General features: G+C 41.3%; 1 protein-coding gene across 2 annotated transcripts in view; it reads left to right on the plus strand.

Moving 5' to 3' along the window:
- trit1 (tRNA isopentenyltransferase 1) overlaps nucleotides 1-22,213 on the plus strand; it is a 56,001-nt gene that overhangs the window by 18,028 nt on the left and 15,760 nt on the right. The window contains exons 2-8 of one of the 2 annotated variants that reach the window (XM_042507106.2): nucleotides 6,469-6,609; nucleotides 11,214-11,312; nucleotides 12,156-12,313; nucleotides 13,634-13,776; nucleotides 13,885-13,996; nucleotides 19,549-19,661; nucleotides 19,776-19,853. In XM_042507106.2, coding sequence (XP_042363040.2) covers nucleotides 6,469-6,609; nucleotides 11,214-11,312; nucleotides 12,156-12,313; nucleotides 13,634-13,776; nucleotides 13,885-13,996; nucleotides 19,549-19,661; nucleotides 19,776-19,853 — 844 coding nt within the window. Of the gene's footprint in view, nucleotides 1-6,468; nucleotides 6,610-11,213; nucleotides 11,313-12,155; nucleotides 12,314-13,633; nucleotides 13,777-13,884; nucleotides 13,997-17,184; nucleotides 19,513-19,548; nucleotides 19,662-19,775; nucleotides 19,854-22,213 lie in introns of those variants that run through there. The other variant, XM_042507105.2, reaches the window with a different exon arrangement.

Genomic DNA, 22,213 nt, shown 5'->3' on the forward strand with positions numbered 1-22,213 from the left:
TGTGTGTCAGTCCTGTGTTAGTGTAGCGACCTGTGCAGGGGACACCCATCTCTGCCCTGATATCAGCCTGAAAAAGGATAGGTGGGCATGGATAATGATGAATGAGTATCATTGCTTAGAATTGCAACAAGTTAAAATTACCTTACGGATAAATTGACTTTGAATTACAACGCTAAAAAACTGAGATATAGATATCTGTTATTTATTTTGAATAGAAGTCGATGATAAAGTTTTAATAGTTATAATTAAGTTACACATATCTGCATAGGACATTTCCACTAGTAAGAAATAACATGTTGATATCAAGAATTAACAATTTGACTAGTGAGAAATAAATTCTAGATATCTTTAATTTGGATTGGAACTGGTGAAAAATTACTTCATGGATATGTTAACTTATGCTGGTTTGGACAAACCAACCACTGGCCCTAGATAGGGCCATTCGCGTTTTTGTGTTGGCCACCAAATTTAGCATCCCTTTCGCAACAAGCAGCATGAAAAACACCTCACTTTATTTAACCTCAAACTGCTTTATCCCGTGTTTTTACAAGTTTAAATCACCTGATCTGTTTGTTGTGGAGAGGAAGAGAACGCAGCTCCTGCTAAAAAAAGCTCCTGATCAATGAACACTGAAGGAATTCTAACCAGGGGAAATTTCAGATGGTTGCAATCTGTTAGATTCCACTAAATCTTCCTAAATGTTAAACTCTGTTCCTCTACATAAAAGGATACAGTGCTAAAATTGTTCTGAAAGTCTCCTTTGAGAACTTTTCGTGTTTGGTCCTCAGAGGGTGTGAATCATGAGCAGCTTTAACTGAAACCAAAGAACAACTCAGCACCGATCAGCTCTCCCTCCACTGTTTGTCATCTCTTTATCCCTAAATCACAGTATTTTAAATCTTCCCTTCAACCCAAATACAAAAATCTCACTTTTGCATCATTTGAAATGTTGATTCAAAACAATACTCAACAGTTACTCATTCAGTCTCCTCCTTTTATTGTGACAGTTTCCTCCAGAGGACACTTGTAAACACAATTAGTGATGTTGATTTTTATCTTTGATTCCTTTATGAGGCAGAGCTCAGACATTGCTGCAATTTGTAGCTCATTTCCAGCTCTTCGACTGGAGGTCTTCATTTCTTCCTCATTTTCCCGCTCATTTGCAGCTCCCCCTCAAAGCATTTTTCTCCTCATATCTTCCACTCAAGTGGCTCTTTTCATTTTTCTGATTTACACTCTGCTCCCCCTCTGCCTGCTCTTACTCTCGGGTCTCCTCATTCTCGTTTAGGCAAAATTAAAATCACAATCTGTTTTTTGCAACACTTTTGCACGAGAACGTGTAAAATTTACATTGAGGAGTGATTACATAAGGGTTAACTACGTTCTCTCAGTGGCAGGTAGGAATGGGGGGGATTGGGAAGAGGAGGAGGACCGATGGATGAGAAGAAACTTCACTACTGCTGGGGTGAAACAGTTTTGGGAGATTTTGGCCCTGTTAGCCATAATGTAAAGGAAAGGGTGGAGACAAAAGCAGGAGAGGGGAAAAAGTGCATTGAGTGGCTGTTCTCATCCAGTGATGGCTGTGTCAGCAGCCAGAGTCAGGCCAGTTTATTCAGCCCGATTCTGGGGTGTCATTGTCAGCTGAGTGCGGCAACCAGACGTGGCCTGACTTATTTCTTCTGGCATGCCGAGTTTGGGCCAGTGCTGGGCCGTGTCATTTTTGATAATAGCAAAGTGATGGCAGAGTTGACAGCCAGAATTGGGACAGTTTATTTGGCCTGATTCTGGGTTGTCATTTATCCCGGATGTCACCTGAGTCCTGCAAAAAGACGTGGAGACCAGACTCACCTCTCCTGGTGTGCTGACTTTGGGCCAATGCTGGGCTAGGTAATTTTTGATAACAACCCATTGATGGCAGTTAGGGCAGCCAGAATCTGGCCAGTTTATTTGGCCTGATTCCAGGGGTGTCATTCTTCCTGAGTCCAGCAACCGGACACGGCCCGACTAATTTCTTCAAGCATGCCGAGTTTGGGCCAGTGCTGGGCCGTGTCATTTTTGATAACGGCCCAGTGATGGCAGAGCCAACAGCCGGGGCGTCATTCATCCTGAGTCTCACCCGAGTCAAATTATTTCTTCAGGCGTGCCGAGTTCAGGCTGATGCTGGGTCAGGTGGTTTTGGCTACCTGGGCACTCATATCACATGATCTTCTTCAGCAGATGGGTTTTGCCCTGTTGGCATTAATTCTGAGCATTAAATCCAAGATAGATGAGTAGACAAAAAAAGAGAGAAACAAAGTGTGTGTGTGTGTGTGTGTGTGTGTGTTTTAAAGACATTTTGTCTTTTCATCATGTAAGGAATTGTATTAATCTGAGGCTCGTAATGAGACACACATGACACTAAACACACCAAGTGTCTCTCTGTATGTCACACACGCACCCACACACAATACCAGCCTTTATCTTAGAGCATTTTCTTTCTTCCTCCATCATTCTGCCATCCTTCTGCTACCTGTCATTCTGTGTTCACTGGACAATCTGTGCAAGACTGTATGTGTGTGTGTGTGTGTGTGTGAGAGAGAGAGAGAGAGAGAGAGAGATGATGGTAAAGGAGGGGTGGTAGTGGTGGATAATTTGTTCAAAGATTGTCAGGGAGCATCCTGTTCTCTGTAACAAGTACACAGCGCTCTTCTGTCTCCTCTTCTGTCTGTTCACGTCTTTACTCTTTCATCCTCTCCCATGCGCTTTTTCTTTCCAAACCTTCATGTGCTCCCCATCTCCTTCATCTCTCCATCCATCCATGCATCCATCCCTCCCTCGGCTGACAGTGGTGTCGTGCAGAGAAGCCGTGAATAATTTATCCGGCTGGGTTGTTCTGCCCTGCCCTGCTCCCCACTTTTGGCGCACCATGGTGCTAAGGGACATTTGGTGAAGCACACGCAACCCACACACATACACATACACACACACACACACACAAACACACACACACAAAAACTGTCAACAAGGATTTGATCAATAACCTGTACAGCTGTATTGATCATCCCTTGCATGTTTTTGGGTTAAACAGTCTGTAATGTTGTTGCCTTAACTGAAATAAGAGAGAGACTACTGACAGATGCTTGGTAACAAAAGGTGGAGCTGGATAGCAAGCTAATTAGCTGGTCAGCAGCAGCACATAAAGCAACAAGTACGTTATATAAACTTACTATCAAATGTCACTTCGGTCTGCTCAGACACACTTGTGGTCCTCTTAAGCTTAGCCTCTCTTTCCCCCTTTCATGCTTAAACTGTCCTATCAAATAAAGCCAAGTAGCTGGCGCTTTTTCTCTGGGTGGCTGGATCCTAATTGGGAACAACTGAAAAAAAAGACACTAGGGAAGTTTCCAGTACAGACTTGTACAAAACCTTAGCAATATTTTTGAAACGTCGACAAAACATGATTGTGAGATGACTGCGTTTCCACTGAGTGATGTTCTGCGACTTCTCCTATGGTGATAACATCCCAGAAACCATGGTGATGGATCTTCAAAGCATCAGCAGCTTTATTTCTATTGCAGCCACCGCACTAGTCGTCATTATTTCCAAGCCAAGATCACGTTATGCAAGTGATAATGTAAAGGCGAGCCCCTTATACGTGGGAGCGGCCACGTATGAGGGATATCTGGGAGCTGATAGTCCACGGTTTCACAGAGGAATTGTGGATTCAAAACTTCCAGATGATCCGCTCAACTTTACATAGTTATGTGATGCAATAACAGCTCTTGTAGCTCCTGCTGCATCATGAGGGAGCCAGTTCCTACTGACAAGCACATAGCCATAGCATCATGCAATGTAGAAAAGCCAAAAAAGTCGCAGTTTTGTGAAATTTTCAAATTGCCTGAAATACCACCTCAAGCATAAAAACTTTTTTGCTATAAATGGGATTTTTTTTAAATTGACGTGTTTCCATTAGGCATATTTTATATTGAAAATTTCAATTTGTGCAATTTGAAGGTTAAGGAAAACGGAGAGAAAAATGTTATGTGGACACTGGCCCCTAAAGTCAGAATATATATCATATGATAAGAAAAATGTTTGGCTGCTTAGTTCACATACTTTATATTTTAACAGTATGCCTTAACCCTTAAGGTTAGTTACAAGAGAAAAAGCTTTTTGTTTGAGGACTAACCTTGTTTTGCAAATGTGATCTTTTCTCGGATTTCATGTGGAGCCTAAACATAAACACATCCAATATAGACCAGGACAGAGCTGCTAAAGCTGGACTACACTCACCATGGTAGCATCCAGGACTGACTTGTACACAATGAGGAAACACAGTGGATATGCTTGTCAACAATGGGGCTAATGTAGCATTTTTGTTGTGCTAACTCTTGGTCTCAGAGGTAACACTCTAGTTAGCTAGTTAAACAGACATGCAGCAACTGCAGCTTACTTTAAAGGCTAAACACTCATAACTCTTTCAGGAGGTAGAGCAAGTTGTCCACCTACCTCTGCAAGTCTGCGTGTTAAAGTATATTTGGGGAAGATCTTGAACCCCAAATTGCCCCAAATTGATGAGTAAGTGACGATGGCCGCTTGTGTGGCAGCCTCGGCCACCAGTGTGTGGATGTGTGTGTGAATTGGTGGCCTAGAAAGAAATATAAGTGCAAGTTGATTAACCTTTTCTCTTTGACCACAGCTCCACGCAGAGTTCCTCAAGTGGAGAAATCCAGGGCTTAACAGGCCGCCATTCCTAGTTACTGTTGATAACTGGACAGTCTCTGATTGGGGAAGGATTTTGTTCATTATTATCACACCTGTGACACACTCAGGATGCATGTAGCCGTGCTTTCAAATTATAAACCCTCTAACCCTCATCTTTCGTCTTTTCTATTCCATGTCGTCTCAGCGGACCTGAAATCACTCAGATTATGAAAAACAAAAAATCAAAACTCCCCACAATAAATTGTCTGTCTTGGAAGTTTTCATCATTTTCGCAGAACAAAATAAGCTCATGAGTTTAAGTCAAGTGACTTCATCCATCCGTTCATTCATGCTGTAAAACTAATTCTTGTGTGTTCATTTAGGACCATGTTTCAGTCCCAATAACTGGCTGACTGCGCATGATCAAAGGCTGTATTTTCCTCCTCTGAATTCTTGAACAATAGAGCGCTTCACAAATCTTTTCAGTTTGCACCATTCAAGGCAGAATCCCAGCGGAGCTTTTTCACTCAAAGGAGTTTCATAAAGTTTTCCTGGCAACTTGAGGCTGATTCACCTCTTTCCGAGCCGCGTACTCCTTCTTTGAATGGCTGATGGTAGACTACACACAGATGCTATGCAGAGGTTGTAGAGGTGTGTTTACATTAATGAGGGGAGATATTAATATTTTGCCATAGTTTGAACCCATCAGTTGACCATTGTGTATCTGTATCACCAGAAGCGAGACTTTGATTAAAGGGCAGAAAAAGGCCTTCACAAAGACAAGTTATAAAGTCTTCTGTATCTCGAGACATCTGTTTAAAACACACTGACTCAGTGTGTGTCTGAGAATAAAAATCATGACGGACTACTGTATGACACCCAGCTGTCAAATTCCATGAGGGAGCCCACTCGCTGGGATATGATAAAAATGGACAGAGGAGGTGTGTTTTATAATTTGCAGGAATGGTCAGAGCCATTTCACATGGACGACATACAGTTCTCCTCATTCTTTCCTCTATAGCAACCTATGCCCATATTCTGACACTGTTACACACACACACACACACACACACAACCGCTATCATATATTTCAATCTCCTGCTTGATTTGTTTTATGAACACAGTTTTTCAGTGTTGTGCAGAGATTCATGCTTTCTAGGACAATGAACTTCAATTAAACTTCCAGTCTTAGGAGTATCAACTTAGACAAGTGATACTCAACTTACAATCCGTGGGCCAAATCTGGCCCCTGATCTGCTGCTGCATGGCACCCCAAACCGTTTTCTAATTCACAGTAAAAAACAGTGATTAACACTGGGAATTGTTTTTGAACTTTAAGTATATATAAAAGTATATATAAAAGAGCATCAGAAGAGAGCTTGTTTATCCCAAAAAAAAGTGCCAGTGGAGGATCCCCAGCCCTCCCTGACAGAGATCCTAGCTAATGTTCTAAAATCGAAGAAATTTATCAAAATCCTTGAAAATTCCTAAATTCCTCCAAACGTCCTAAAATCGGAGAAATGTCCTAAATTCCTAGACATGCCCTATAATCCGAGAAATGTCCTAAAATACTAGAAATGTCCTTACAACCTGGGAACTTCCTAAAATCCTAGAAATGCTTTATTCTAGAAATGTCCTGAAATCTTAGAAATGTCCTGCAACTGGTCCCTGGCCTCATGTCATTTTTGCAAAGACTCTTCTCCTGTAACGTGTTATAAGCTGTTACTTTTGAATATTTTTATTCACAGTTTTCATGTTTTTGTGCCTCTTTTGCTTCGCCGTCAGGTGTACCAGGGCCTCGACATCATCACCAATAAGGTGACAGCTGAGGAGTGCGCCCAGTGCAAACATCACATGATCAGCTTTGTGGACCCGCTGGTTAGCAGCTACACAGTGGTGGACTTCAGGAACAAAGCCCTGGCTCTGATATCCTTTCCTGGAAACAAGTAAAAGCACAGGAACAATATTTTCCGTAACGCCTCTCCACACGCTGCCATCACCTCAGTCACACCCTCTCTCATTCAGATCATTAACTGCAGGTTCATTCAATTTGACTTTTACTAATTGGTCTGCAGGTGTGTGTGTATGTGTGCGTGTGTGTGTGGGTACATGTGTAAGAACATCTGCCATGTCCTCGTTTTGTCAACATGTCTCGCTGCAGATGTTGCACTGAAAATGAGAAGACAGAGTTCACTAGAGACGATATTTATAGAGGAGGCTATGCGTCTGCACACACACTCTCTCTCTGTGCAGTCACACCCTCCCGCAGACACCGGCCATCACACAGATGTGGAGAGAGGAGGCGATAACTAGAGACGGTATTAATAGATCAGGAAGGCATGCACACACACACTCACTCACCAGTGCGGCGAGGGGCTGAGTTAGCTCCAAGAATAGGCTCAGTGCAGCGCGAGCTCGCTGGTGGGAAGAGGGAAAAATGGAAAGAGATGAATACAAATTAGAGGGAATAGAAGCCATGTGGAGGATTTTAAACTGTAGAGCCGCAGAAAGACAATGGAGGGAGGAAGAGGATGGGGGGGTGCGATAGTTGGAGAGGGTTGACAAGCTTGAGAAGTTCAGAGACGCAGGACCTAATGGCGCATCATCAGCTCTCAATCCTTCACTCAAGATGCCACTCACATAAACTCTCTGTCTACACAGACACACACACACACACACACACACACACACACACACACACCTCTGTTTCTCCTTTATGATCAGTCCTCCAGCCCTCTGTCTGTTTCCCTCCCTCATTTATTCGCTGCTTGTCAGCGATCATCTTTGCTCTCTTCCTCATCCCCTGCTCCTTGTCTCTGCAAACACACTGCTGCAGCCTTCTCTGGTGTGTGTGTGTGTGTGTGTGTGTGTGTGTGTGTGTGGGTGTGGGTGTGTGTGTGTGTGTGTGAGAAAGAAAATGAGAGAGAGGGTGAGTGGCAACGGCTGATGAGCCTTTATCTTGTTCGCGGGGTTATTTGATTATCCCTGAGTAGAGGAGGAGGGCGAGGGAGAAGCTGAGAGGAGGAAAGATGCAGGATGAGAGCGGATGCGACAGAACAGGGAGCCAGTCGGGGAGATGAGATGTGGCAAGCGGGCGGGCAGGCGCTGTCGGTGTTAGCAGCGAGGTCTTTTTCATTTCCAATATTGATATTTATGTGATGGTTTAGGGGGTGAGTGCCTTCATATTGAAATTGTGATAAAGGGACAGAGTTGAGCAACTATGATTGTTTTAATTATTAATAAGCAATCAATCCATTTGGTCTTTAAAATTTTTGAAAATTATGAAAAGTGGGCATCAAAATTTCCCTGTTACAAGGTTGACATCGCCAAATTGCGTGTTTTATCCAACCAACAATTCAAAAACTAAAGATATATTTGAATGACATTTATAACAAAACAATACACACAAGATGCACCATATTACCAACACATCACAAACCATCAACATGTCACAAACAGATGCCGGAAGACGAGTAAAAGAAAAACAACAAATACAAGACAGAATAAGTCACTATTACTAAAGAACTAAACAAACAAAAACATAGTCATCCTGATCATCAGTCTTCTAAACGTGGCCTGAATGTATTGCGTTTTCTTTCCTAGTTATTTATTCTTCCCTGTCTTTTGCGACAATGCCCTCTAACCTAAAATAATGTTTCAAAAAAGAGAAAACTAGGGAATGTCAAACGTTCATTTCTTTTCAGTTTAAAAATAAATCTCTCGCCAATAAAATAACTGTATTTTAAAATACTTGGACCTCCATTTCTTAATTCACTAAATATTATTGTTTTTTTTATTTTAAAGATTGTTTTGGGGGCTTTTTATGCCTTTATTCCATGCCATGCAGCAAAGGGCAAAGGCTGGAATCGAACCTGCGGCTGCTGCGGCGAGGACACAGCCTCCATACATGGTGCACGCGCTCCATCCACTGAGCCACCGGGTGCCCTGAAGTATTATTGTTTGAGGGCACATTGTTAACAGTAGCTAGCCATTTTTACAGGGTCATCCAAAACATCACCACGTGGACAAAACCAAAAAAGATGCAATATGTCTTCTATTTCAGTTTCATAGAAGCGACAGTTTGGATCCTCTTCCAACCCCCAAATGAAAAGCATTTTCAAAAAGTCAGGCAAGAGATATTCTAATCTCAAAGTTAGGGTCAAAACCCTTCTTGTGGAGATAAATTAGGTTTATTTTGAGATGGTTTATAGGAAAGAACAAAACAAAACAAAAAAAGAGTTTAGCTGTATAAATTGATTTTTTTACCCCCTTGTCTTTATCCATACTCTCTGCTTTGTTTTCGCAATTTAGGACAGTGTCTTAAACATTTATTTAAAAGACACAGTCTGACACCTGGGACACACTCCATGCGTGAGCAGTGCATGACGGCAGCCTCGCCAAACTGCTGCGTCTTGTATGCTCGTGGTGTTCACATTGGCGGTATGGTTGCTGCATTGCTGCTGCAGAGCTGCCTGCTGCTATGAGCTCTGTATTATCACAATGATCAAATGCTCCACTCCTTTATGAAGCTGTGCAAGCATCTCCTCGTCAAAAACATGGTCCTGCATATATTTCACAGTAAAATGACTTAAGGGATTCTGTCAACAGAAATATTGTCAGGGGTCTTTTATTTTGACACAAGAAAGTTTGAGTAAAAGAGATGTATTTGTGTTCCCTCATGTCTGTGACATGAGGGATAAAGTTTAGGTTTTTTTCTTCTTTTTTTTCACCTTATTTGGCATATGGAGAAAACACATGCTATTTCCACTAGGTGCACTGTCACAGTCAATGCTGCAAATTGTTGACATATCCTGGGCTGTGATCATCAAAAAAATAATCAATAATCAATCATTAGATTTTCATCTAAAAAAAATACTGGCATTAAGGGAAAAAATGGGATTTAAAGTGTTAACCTTATATATATGTATATATATTTGATATTTATGTTTAGAAATTATATTGGTTAAAAAATAACTCAATGAAAGAAGAAAATCAAAATAATGTAAAAAAAAAAATTTAGAGCTTGATTTTGAAAAGCAAATTTTGTGTGCACAGCATTATTAGTGTGACTATTTCACACTTCACAAAAAAGTAACAATTTATAAAAATCAGTTGCTGCTGATCATTGACATATCCCAGGCTGTGATAATAAAAAAAACCAATATTAATATACTGAGCATTTGGTATATTGAAAATAATTCATTTTTTGTGTTTCTTTTTGCTCATCTAAAAACATAGTGCCATCATGATAAACACGCAAAAAAAGCATTTAAAGGGTTAAAATTCTGTACATTGATAAATATTTGATATTTATGATTGGGGCTGATGTTGGTCAGAAAAATAAGTCAATGAAAGTTGAAAAGCATATTAATGTATAATATTTTTTAAAGCTTGATTTTGAATAGTGCATTTTGTGTGCAGAGTGATATGAGTGTGTGTAATACTAAGGGTTAGGTGACTTCGTCGCTGACAACAAGCGGTGGGAGTTAAAACTTTAAAATCATTCCCCCCCAAAAAATGCAAGTTTGAGGAATGACATACAGAAGTTTTTAATGACAGTTACTGACAGTTTTCAGTTTTCAGTGGAGAACATAAATTAGGAGGCAGTTCATGTAAAATGGCAGTATAAAGAAAAATGTTACAGTGTTCCAATTTATGTTGTAAAGAGAAGACAAACCCACTTTCTCACATAACTGCAATGATGTGTGTGGAAACCTAAATCAGAGAGAAATCACAGCGCAGCATGGTGCACTGAATCTAGCATTTTATAGCAAGATGAATTTGCATGCATGTATAAAATGCCACCAAAATGAACCAATTTTTTTCTTTGCACCAAAAGAGAAACAGCATTGTTCCTGTAATAGAAACCCAAACAATTGAGCTTTTTTGGAAGACGATCAATGTGATGTTTAATAGACAGATTTTCTTTAAAAAAAAAAACCCAGGGATTTCTTAGTTGAGACTTGTTTGGCCACCTCATTACTTAAAGTAACAATCTGATGTATATCCTCAGCTGTCTGCTTTGACCTTGAAAAGCACATTATTTTGGTTTTGTCAGAATTGAGTACATGTCTCAAGTCACAGAGATTCTTCTAACCCACATTAAAAGCAGACTGCAGCTCCTCAATAACACTCACTAAAGATGAGGCAGAACTATACAAAATAGTGTCTGATGCATGAAAATATAATTTTGTATTTACAAAATTGCAACACAAATTATTGCTATAAATTGTAAACAAAATAGTACCCAGTATGGACCCTTGTAGGACACCATTTTATACAAAAAGCTAGAATACATAACATTGACTTATACGCTTTGTTTTTTACCAACAAAACAGAGAGGTCAGCTGTGTCAAAGGTCTGTGCTGTTAAGGTGTGAATGCCATCACATGGGCTCAACAGATAATTTCAGAATGTGTTAAACTGTGCATTTATGTAAAAACTATCAAAATTAGCAACATGTGAAACCACCCTTGGTGCCATTTACATAAAACTTGCATAAATCAGTTTCCTCCTTAACAGCCCCCAACATAGATGACATGCACAACAGAAACAAACTGCCAGTGGTTGTAGGAGGAACGAACTATTACATTGAGTCCCTGCTGTGGAGAGTGCTGCTGGATACAGGGGTAAGTGCAAGACACAAATACACCTAGCTTCATTCTCTGTGTCTCTCTATGTGCTTGTTTCTTATGTCTCTTCATCCACATTTTTGGATGTAAAAGCAAACACAGAGTGCCCCAGGAATGACATTTTTCTTTAGGCAAGCCCAGAAGCTAATTTCGCCCTGGTTCCCTCATCAAAAAGCCTATGGGATTTTTCCATTGGATTTTGGATCATTGCAGAAAATAAGCTCTGTGGCAAACATACATTTAGATACTTACACATTTTGTTCAGCAAGATAATCTTCACAAATGAGCACAACTTTTTGGGTTTTTGAAGCCTAAATGCAAATGAATTGAAAAAGCTAATGTTAGGCTAAAACAAAATACACTACGGTTACACTACAACGACTACGAAGCTGTAAAGTGTTCGGCGCAGCTTGATGTGATGACATTTTGTAGTCGCATTTAGCCACTTGTTAGCAACTGCCGTTTTTAAGACAAAACACTTCAAAGTTCACAGTGGGATTTTTACTGCCGTATTTTATGTCATAGAACAACACAAAATTTCTTCACCATGTGTTAAACCACAGACCTTTTTTATAACCAAAACCCATTCAAAAAACCCTTTGAATTCAAGACAAGGGAACCAGAATTGCAGAAATGCTCACTCATTTCCGGGTTTTTGGACTCATTCCTGGGGTTCTCTATTTTTCTGATTTCCTTGTGTCTTGCATGTTCTGGCTAACTTCAAGAACTTTACTAACAGGACATGTTCATATCTCAAGCATATGAAAACAAGAGTTTTAGAGGAGTATTTGAAAGCAGCTGTGGCAAACTCTAACATGACAAATGAAATGTGTCTCACAGCAAGAGAACGAGGAGCCAGGGAATGGAGGAGATGGGCCTCCAAACAGGAAGTTGGAGCTGGAGAAACTGGGAGGAGCTGAGTTACATAAACGACTAGTGGAGGTGGACCCCAAAATGGCTGCCATGTTGCACCCCAATGACAAACGCAAGATAGCCAGGTGATGTAACTGGTAATGTCTTCAAAAGGGATTGATATATTAAAAATGCTAAATAAAATAATCACATATATCCATTTTTAGCTATCATTAGCCATAAATAATCCATAACTAGAAGGGCACTCCACCAGACCTCCACAAGACCAATGTCCTACATCCGTGTTGTGGGGATGTGAAGTCATGTTACAATAGTGTAGTTTGTTTATAGCCTAATGTTAGTTTCTACTTCTGCAAATCAGAAATCATCAAGTGTTCATTTGTCAAGATTATCTTGCTGAACAAAACGTATCATAAACGTTTGTTTGCCACAGAGCTTATCTTCTGCAAAGATCCAATCCAATGGAAAAATCCTACAAACCAGGGAACCAGGGTGATGATAACTTTAGTATCACTTTCCACAATCTATGGGCAAAGTGATTCTTCCACCATACCATAATGTGGTGTGTGCTGTTTCGTGTTGTGTCTCATGCTAACTTGTCTGAGTCGCTGCTGAGTTTTCACGTTTTGTCCAAGGTCCTAAAGGGCTTTCGCTCTGTCTCAGGCGGACAGTCACATTATATGGCCTCCACCCACTCTACACTGACGAGTGTCTGTTTACAGACACACACACACACACACACACACACACACACACACACACACACACACACATACATGCATGCACACACAAACATGTGCGCACACAAACATGTGCGCACACACACACACACACACACACACACACACACACACACACACATACACACAGCTTGATAAGTAGCAGTCAGTGCACTCTGGTGTTGTGTGTGAGCAGGTTAGGTTACCCTGTTCTTCTCGCTGACAGGAGACGACAGGAATCACCTTTTCCTCATAACCTTAGAGTGCAGCGTGGCGTGGCTGGTTTGGATTTAAATCTCAGCATCTCAAAGATTGTTTGGCCCTGACTGAATATTAACTGTGTGAGAAAAGGGGTGATTTCATACACGTAACTTGTTTTATCTTGATTCATATTTCTACTTGTTTTATCTCTTCTCTTTCAAAATTCTGTAGAATTCATTGTTGCTGGTGTGTTAATCATTTAAATTGCTGCTCTCAACTAGACTAAATCTGTGCTTCAGACAGGGGGTTGTGATTTTCATTTCCACTGGATTTAATGGATGAGTGATTGTTTAACTCATCTAATCTCAGTTTACCCACTGCGGCCAGACATACAGGGACTAGCATGTAAACTCATAGAGTACTATCATGCAATATCAGAATCTACTTTGTTTGGTTGTGTCTGCACAGTGGAGAAGGGTTTTATTTAACCTCTACATCTCTGCTTGTATGTTTTTTTATCCACAGGAGTCTTCAGATCCATGAGGAGACAGGCGTCTCCCACAGCCGCTGGTTGGAGGAGCAAAGGGGGCAAGAGGGAGGCGATGAGCTGGGGGGGCCGCTGAGATACCCAGACCCCTGCATCTTTTGGCTGCATGCTGATATGGATGGTAAGAGTTATGCTGTTTTTCAAAACAACTAAAGAAAAGCAATGAGAGCTTCAGCACAGTATGAAAAACGTCTTTATGTGTGTCTGTGTTATATTTCTTCCTCTCCAGCTCTGGACAAGCGCTTGGATGCTCGTGTAGATAAGATGCTGTCTGCCGGACTCATAGAGGAGCTCAGAGACTTCCATGTCCGCTACAATCAGCAGAAAGTGCAGGATGACAGGTTAGCAGAACCAGCTGCAGAAGGAACACAGTCAACCTCCTCCTGTTCTGAATATCTCTAAGTGCTGTCCAAAATTGTCTTACTTAAAGCAAAAAAAAGGACTGACAGGATCTTGTTTACCAGTTGTTCTATTTTTGCAATAAGGGGAATCTTGTCTAATGAAGGGTCACATGATGCAGGGCTTACATATATTTGATTCTGAAGGTATTTTATTGAAAGAGAACTGCATCATTTTAGCACAGACTTCTATAACTTAGTCGGCTTATGATAGACAGTTTAAAACTACACTTATCGCCTCATGGTTTTATGCCTCAGTGTACCAGTCAGGTTTCTCTCAGAGTTTACATCCATGTTTGTAAAAACATGACGCTTCACACATACCCCCCCCCGTAGCACAGAAGATCTCCACAATCAGTTTACAGATTAGCATCACCAACTCAGTGTCTAAGCAACTGTGCTCTCTTATGTTCCTGAGATGAGATGCTGAATAATGGCCAGAAAACATTATGATGTCACAATGAATTTGACCTCTGACCTTTTGGACATTTTATCCTATTAGATATTTGTGTTTTGTCATAGCGCATGAATTCTTGAGTTGTGGTCAAATGTGGTTCACAGGTGGTCACAGCGTACTGACAATGACAACTGACAACCAAATTATAACTAGTTTATTGTTTAGTCCAAGTTTGTGCCAGTTTTTTTTCCTTTAAATTGCTCAAGGTCTTCTTTAGATACTGCATTCACAAGAATGAGATGGATGCAAGATCACAGTGACCCTGGCCTTTGATCACCAAAATGTACTTGGTTAATTGACCTAATGTTAAGCCCGCCCCTTTAGCTCATGCAAACAAACAATTGGCGCTGCCTAAATTCACAATGGCGGCTGTTAGTGTCTAAGACATATCCAAAGATGCTTTATAGAACTTTTGGGGACAGAAGTTCCTTTTTTCACACAGAAGCCACCAAAAGGGTCCTCACTATGGCGTGGTGTTAGCGTTAGCCAGCCTTTGCTTTCTTTGTTGCAGCTAAGCTAACGTTAATGGTTTTCAGTTGGATGAGCTTTAATTACAACCTTTTGCTACAGTTAACACTGATGTCCCACTGTCTAAGAACAAAAATACTGAGACTAAGTTGAACAGATGACATGATGAGCTGATGTTACCAAGCTGAAATTGGCCATAACTTTAGCAGATAGTGGCTAACTTAAGCTAATGTTACCTAGCAATGTTTGCTGCAAGGTGACGTTATACACTATGTGTGAGGTTATGTACACTTGACGTGTGTCCTTTAACACAATATTGTCATACCATCCTTGTATGCACTCCATTCTCTAGCCACTCAGGATACCTCGTATCAGTGTTTAAATTAACCCGATGCACAGTGTTATACCATTTTTTAATGTGCATAAATTAAAAAAAACAAAAAAAAAAACAGTAAAATCAGCATTTCTGATGCTTTTCTATGGAGGTCTACAAGGAGGATGTATGAGTGCATTGTGTCACTGCCTGAAATGTGATTGGCTCCTGGCTTTCACGGGCGGGTCATAGCAATAGGTCATGTGAGGAATGGACAGATCTATGGACCAACAACCTTAAAACGTAACGCTTCCAGGCCACAGGTATTGCCACAGCAGAGGCATTAAAAAAAGGGTCCAAATTCATGCAGCAGAATCAGTGATATTGTCTTTGTTTTTAAAATCTAGAGCCTATTTCATCTACAGTGCAACTCAGATGCACAAAAGTTTTGTCAGAGAAGCGGATGGTTGTTTTTATTTTTTAAGCTGGTAGTCTACAGGCCGATGCAAAAAGGGACAAATTGTAGTGTGCAGCTTGAAGGAGCAGACAGATCTCATTTCACAGGCGTTGTATGATTTCACAGAAAAATGACAGAAATTGACAGAAAAATTGATTTATCATCAGTAGTTGTGCAGCTCTCTCTGGAGACATAAAGGGATTTTTAATTTAATGCAATATTACTCCCAAAACCTGCAAACACGCTGTGATGTGTAAAATCAGGTCACTGAGTCTGGATCCAGACATGTCTTTCTCTCTTCTATGGAACCAGAGCAACAGCAGTGAACTGAACTCGGTCAAGCAGCTATCCAGTTATTAATTTCGCCTTCCCAGTCTGACAGGTCACTCTGTTTCCCAAAGGCCTACAGACCAATTTAGATCTGGCCCACAGTGCTGTGAGTGGAGCTCAGATTGGACTGATAGTTCTTCAGGATGTCCAGTGATTATTAATAATTGCAGAGATAAGCGGCCTCCATAGGACATGAGCGCTAACAGGGGAGTGTGGTGATTGTTCTGACTCTCAGGGCCTCACACTGAATGGACATTCTGCTGGAGCATATTACTCACAGTGTCATGTTGTCTCTTAAAGATGCTATTTAAAGATAATCTTAATATGAGCAAGATTAGGGGCGGGCGATATATTGAATATACTTGATGTATCACAGCTTGTTCCACTTGTGATATTTGAAATGACTATATCGAGAACATTGATTATAAATTGTCACGTCGTTTTTATAAGCCACCAACGTTTGGGCTCCGTTGCGCTCTCCGACGGCTCTCACAGTGAATGAATCCTTACAGTTAAAGGCGCTGCGGTATCTGTTTAATTGTCCAACTGTTGACTGGGAGCTTCAAGTCCACAGCAAAAACATAGACACTTCAGCCTGAGACGAGCCTGGTCTTTCAAAATAAAAGCACCATGGGTCCTGCTTTGATTTATTTAATCAGAATAATACTTTTTAAATTGTCATTATATTTCATTAGTGTTGTGTGGCAGTGTCTCTGGGTTACCACGACACATGAATATAGCTGCTAGATGATTAAAACCAGAGGATTAAACTTACAGTAAAACCAGCCCAACAATGTTCTGATATAGATATATATAAAACTCTGTATAAACGCGTGTGTGGGCGTCACTTTAGGCTCCAACAGATCCGCTGAGTGAACAATGCTGTGTGTGTGTGTGTGTGTCTGTGTGTGTGTGTGTGTGTGTGTGTGTGTGTGTGTGTGTGTGTGTGTGTGTGTGTGTTGGCAGCAGATATTGATACTGTGTGTGTGTGATGGGGTGTGGCTGTAAGGACTTGATGCATTGGTGGAACGCTGCCCAGGAAGCTGCCAATTCTTCTTTCGTCTCTTCCTTTTTTCATCACCCCATCCCACCTCATGCACCAGCAGCAACCTCCTGCTCCTCCTCCTCCTCTCTTCATCCCTGCCACTATTGCCCTCTCAGCAATCTGATCACCCAAGCACTCTGCTCTCCCTCCCCTCCTCTGTCTGTCTGTCCTTTACCCTCATGTCTCCATCCCCGGCTGGCTGCTGTGGCCAGACATCAAGGTCATATCTCTACCTCCCTCCCTCCCTCCGTCTTTCTCTTTCTCCCTCCATTGACTCTACATTTCCTGTGCTCTGTAGCTATTCTCAAATTTCTGTCTCTGCCTGTCTAGCCAGATTTATTTTTGTTATTTCCTTCCCCTGTTTCTGTTACAAATGCATGTTACTGGCCAAAAGTAGTAATTATTTTGTGATAATGTTTGTTATACAGTGTGTTAAATGGCAAATTAAAGTGCTCGACAAAGAGACAACATTGACAGCAAAAAAAACCCCAAAACAATGAATTACGGGTGAAAAGTACACGAAATAAAAACTCTAAACAAACGATTAGATAAAAGTAAGCATGTACATCAAAGTCGATGAATACGAACTGCAGTCAGTGTGATGAGCTTATTAGACATTATCAGAATACAGGTCACATGTAGAAAGTGCATCCCTAAAAGCTAAGAATGATGATAAACTGAACAGATGATTGTGCAACAGTGAGTTCTGGAATATCCTCTGAAGAATTGTAGTTGCATTATAATTTTAAACTGTGTCTTTTTTGTAAATCAGGCCTTAAGATGGTGGCAGAAAGCTCCCAAATTGCAGTGCAGTTGTACTGTTAGTGTTTATTAGGGATGTCAACATGGATGTGACCAGATATTGCGCTCTGAACATACACAAACAGCACTGCGTTATCCTTATTTTTTGATCGCCATTCATAAATCTGTTTGAAAATCATAGAGAGAGACGCTTCAGATTTTGGCCTCAGTATTAAAGTAATGCAGCAGTTGTCTGTAGTCTGTACAGTGCAAACAGGAAGTGCTAGCAGACACAGCAGCAGAGGCTACAGGCTAAAAACAAAGAGGTGTTGTGAGTAAATTATTGAAACATTAGTGTGGTTCATCATCAATAACTTTTCACCAGTCTTGTGTTGTTTTAATAAAAACATAAAAGCTCTGGCCAAGGCTAACGCAGGCACAGAGGCTTATGTTTTCAGGTGGTCTGAATCCATACGTCTCATTCTTATAAGTGTGATATCTTAATAACACCTTAATGTAATTTTTAACCAAATGTATATTTATTCCAAAAGCGCTTCTAATAAATAGTTCATTTTTATTATTTGTGGTAGCCTGCCACAAATAAAAAAATGTGTGGGGAAACCCTTCATAGAAGAAGAGACTTTTGGTCAGATACTGAGCTAGTGACGCTAATCTGTAAACAGTGCTGACTGTAGAGATCTTCTGAGCTGCCAGCAGGAAGATGTGTGTGAAGACTTCATGTTTTCACAGACATGGATGCAAACTGTAAGGGTAACTTGAGTGGTGTGTGGAGATGAACTTGCTGTCAACTATGTGTACGCATACTCATGATGGCTGCCATGTGTCCCCTGTGTTGGTTTGGTGCAACGACTGTGCGTGTCCTCAAAAATTAATGCTACGTGGACGCTGGAGATGCAGTATGTAAAGGAATGTGACATAATGACAAATGCCGCTTCGGCCATTTTGCATAGGGTTAGTTTGTACACTGGTCCAGACTGGCAAAACTGGAAATCGACCCAACTTGAGACCAGACATGATTTTTCGTCCATCAACTCTACTGTTATGAAGGGAAAAAAAATGTAAAAACAAAAATGCCGCCACAGCTGACCTATACTATTTTAGCAATCACTCCCAATTCAGCAAAAGCTCCACGGCATTGGACCAAACACGCATACCAAAGATGGAGCTATTACTGTAATCTGTAAAAGTACGGCCGGCCACAAAACGCAGCAGTGCTCAGACTGGGATGATGCAGTTTGACATTGATGGAAACATTGTGTCTGGACTGTCTGAAGAGGTAACCAGTGGGCTGCTGCCCAGGCCTAATGTCACTCCAGTCAGGCTACTGAGTCCCTGCACCCTAGGGTCGCTCTGCCAGTGCCATTCACTTTTTTTAATGTCATTCTTGTCACTTTCTCCCCCGAAAGGCCTCACATCTGCTCACAGTGATAGTCTTTGTCCAGGGAGGGAAGGAGAGATAGAGGAGGAGGTGAAATGAGTCACCACCGGGTGTCTACAAATGTCAAGTAGGAGACAGAAAGTTTTTTTTATAGATGGATTAAGTTTCCTCTCCTCTCCTCTCCTCGCCTCGCCTCGCCTCGCCTCGCCTCGCCTCTCCTCTCCTCTCCTCTCCTCTCCTCTCTCTCCTCTCCTCTCCTCTCCTCTCCTCTCCTCTCCTCTCCAGTCAGAACTATCAACATGGGATTTTCCAGTCGATTGGTTTCAAGGAGTTCCATGACTACCTGACCACTCGTGAAAGCTGCACCCAGCAGGAGAGAGACACACTCCGAGACAAAGGTCAGAGAGATACTTGATCAAAGTCACACAGATGGACTCAGTGGTCGTTGCAGTGGTTGACTGATCAACCAGAAGAATCTCCTCCTATAATGAGCTATTTTAAACTCTTCGTAGGTATAGAAGCTTTGAAGATTGCTACGAGGCGTTATGCCCGCAAACAGAATAAATGGGTCCGTAACCGCTTCCTTAAACGTGAGTACCCTTCACCCACCTCATGCAGTCTGTGGTGTGTGTGTGTGTGTGTGCGCATGTGTGCGTTTGTGTCCAGTTCCTGAACAATCGGCACTCTCTTTAACAAGATGAGATTCAGTCACTCCATTAGACACAATAAGCTCTTCTCAGACACCGCATTGTGTTACAGAGTATACAGAGTGCGTGTGTGTGTGTGTGTGTGTGTGTGTGTGTGTGTGTTTGTGTGTGTGTGTGTGTGTGTGTGTGTGTGTGTGTTTGTGTGTGTGTGTGTGTGTGTGTTTGAGTGTGTGCTTGTGTATACACACCAGGATTGGGGTGATGTCTCTTTCAAAACAATCATTAGTTGCCGTGATTTATTTTGTAACATTTTTTCAGTTAAGTTGTTTGTAGGAAATATGAGAATAGTTAATTTTTAATTATTAATCACACTATTTCTAGATATAAATTTAGCATGTTTACTTGAAATGGTGATAGTTGACGATGGAGGCATTATGTTTTCAGGTTGTCCGTCCATCCCATTCTTGTGAATGCAGTATCTCAACAACACCTTGAAGTCATTTTTTTTTTTTTTAGATTTGGCTCAAACATTCACTTGGACGTAGAACTGGGTGATATATCGAAAATTGTATCGCAGCTTTTTCCAAATGCAATATATAAAATGACTATCGCAAAAATCAAGTATAAATTATTCATTGTTTTTATAAGCCTCCAGCTTTTTGGTTCTCTCACTCTCCCCTGCAGCTCACACACAGAGCAGGGCTTTTGCAGAGCTCCAGAGCTGTTAGTTTGTTTCCAGCTTACAGTGAACTTAATGAGTGGTAGTGATGGTAGTGTGAGCAGGTGAGGTGTGTGTTTGTATTTGCAGAGCTTCCATCGCAGTGATTTAGTCAAATTTTGCGACCACGGAGCATCAGTGCAACTTGCAAATATTGATAATCTCTGAACTGGAGAGCTGATAGTTTGTTGCCGCTCACAGTGAATGAATCCTCACAGTTAAAGGAGCTACGGTATCTGTTTCACTGTCTGCTAATGCTAACATCCACCTGTTGACCTGAAGCTTCAAGTCCACAGCAAAAACATCAACACTCAAATCCTGAGACGAGCCAGGTCCTTCAAAATAAAAGCACCTTGGGTCCCACTTTGATTTATGTATTTATAACAATACTTAGATGCACTGGACAGAATCCAGAGGGCTGCTGGAGGGAGAAGGAGCAGATACGGTGGATGTAACATTAGTTAAGTAAAACATGATCCTGAGTCCGTGCAATGCATTTGATTTTGAAAATTGACTGGAGGCATCGCTGCTTGACTTCCTGCCTGGTACGATCTACTCTGTGGCTGGATGGGACTGCTGTCCACCCCCAGCAAAAAACAGACTTCTCTGCGAGCCTTGTCTGGGATGCTTCTGAGATGGTGGAATCATCAGCATGCCGTGGCCGTGCCCTGGCCGTGCTGTGGCTGTAACACAGCGTTGACGGACCCAGTGGAATTCAGCCTTCAAGCTCATTAATTAACACGTAATTCTTATTTGTTCAATCTGGCTTACTTATACTGTTCGGCCATAATTAAACTATCTACTGCCACACATGGATTTTCTAGTTTTGGAGCTGGACCGTTCATTAGGAGCACTATAGAAATATATATACCTTTCAGTTCTGCAATGCATAGCGAACTCTGGGCACAGACAGAGCAGCAGAACATCAGGCACAGTGAAAGTGAAACTTAACTGTTCATTCTGCTGGGTCTGAAAGTTTGTTTTTTGCAGCAGCTGCACCTCTCGTCCATTGAGCTGATCTGACCAGAGCTGAACTGATCAACAGATCATTTATACACCCCGCGAGTTACAAACTGCTGCTGTGGAAAAAAAGAGCTCATGAAGAGTTCCACCTGTGCTGCTGTTTGCTACAATAGTCATTGTTGTCTTTAATGAGGTTCATGAGCCCATAGAGACTGTTCCCAGTCTGTAACCTATGCTAAGCTAACTGCTGCTTGGATGTACCTTTAAATTTAGCAAAATATATGAAAGTTACTATGTCAACATTTTCATCCAACTCTCAGCAAGAAACCAAAAACAGAACTATTCCTTTAACAGTTCAGGTTTACTGTTTGTTTGTTTCTATGGTCAAAATGACATATTGGTCTGAAAACATGACTATGTATTTTCTGGAGAAAGGAGTGTCTGTTATCACTATATTTTTAAATAGTGGAAATCATCAGATTAATTTATTCACTGGCACAACATTGGATTAGATCTGATCCAGTGTGTGTGAGCTGCAGTGACGTTATAGAGGGGATCTTGTTTCAAGATCCATCCCCAGTATCCACCTGCAGCTAAGACCCTTTAATGCTTTTTTCCAGCA

This window comes from Plectropomus leopardus, chromosome 17 (assembly GCF_026936395.1).
Source record: "Plectropomus leopardus strain MGB_pleo_1.0 chromosome 17, ASM2693639v1, whole genome shotgun sequence".
Taxonomy (NCBI): Eukaryota; Metazoa; Chordata; class Actinopteri; order Perciformes; family Serranidae; genus Plectropomus; species Plectropomus leopardus.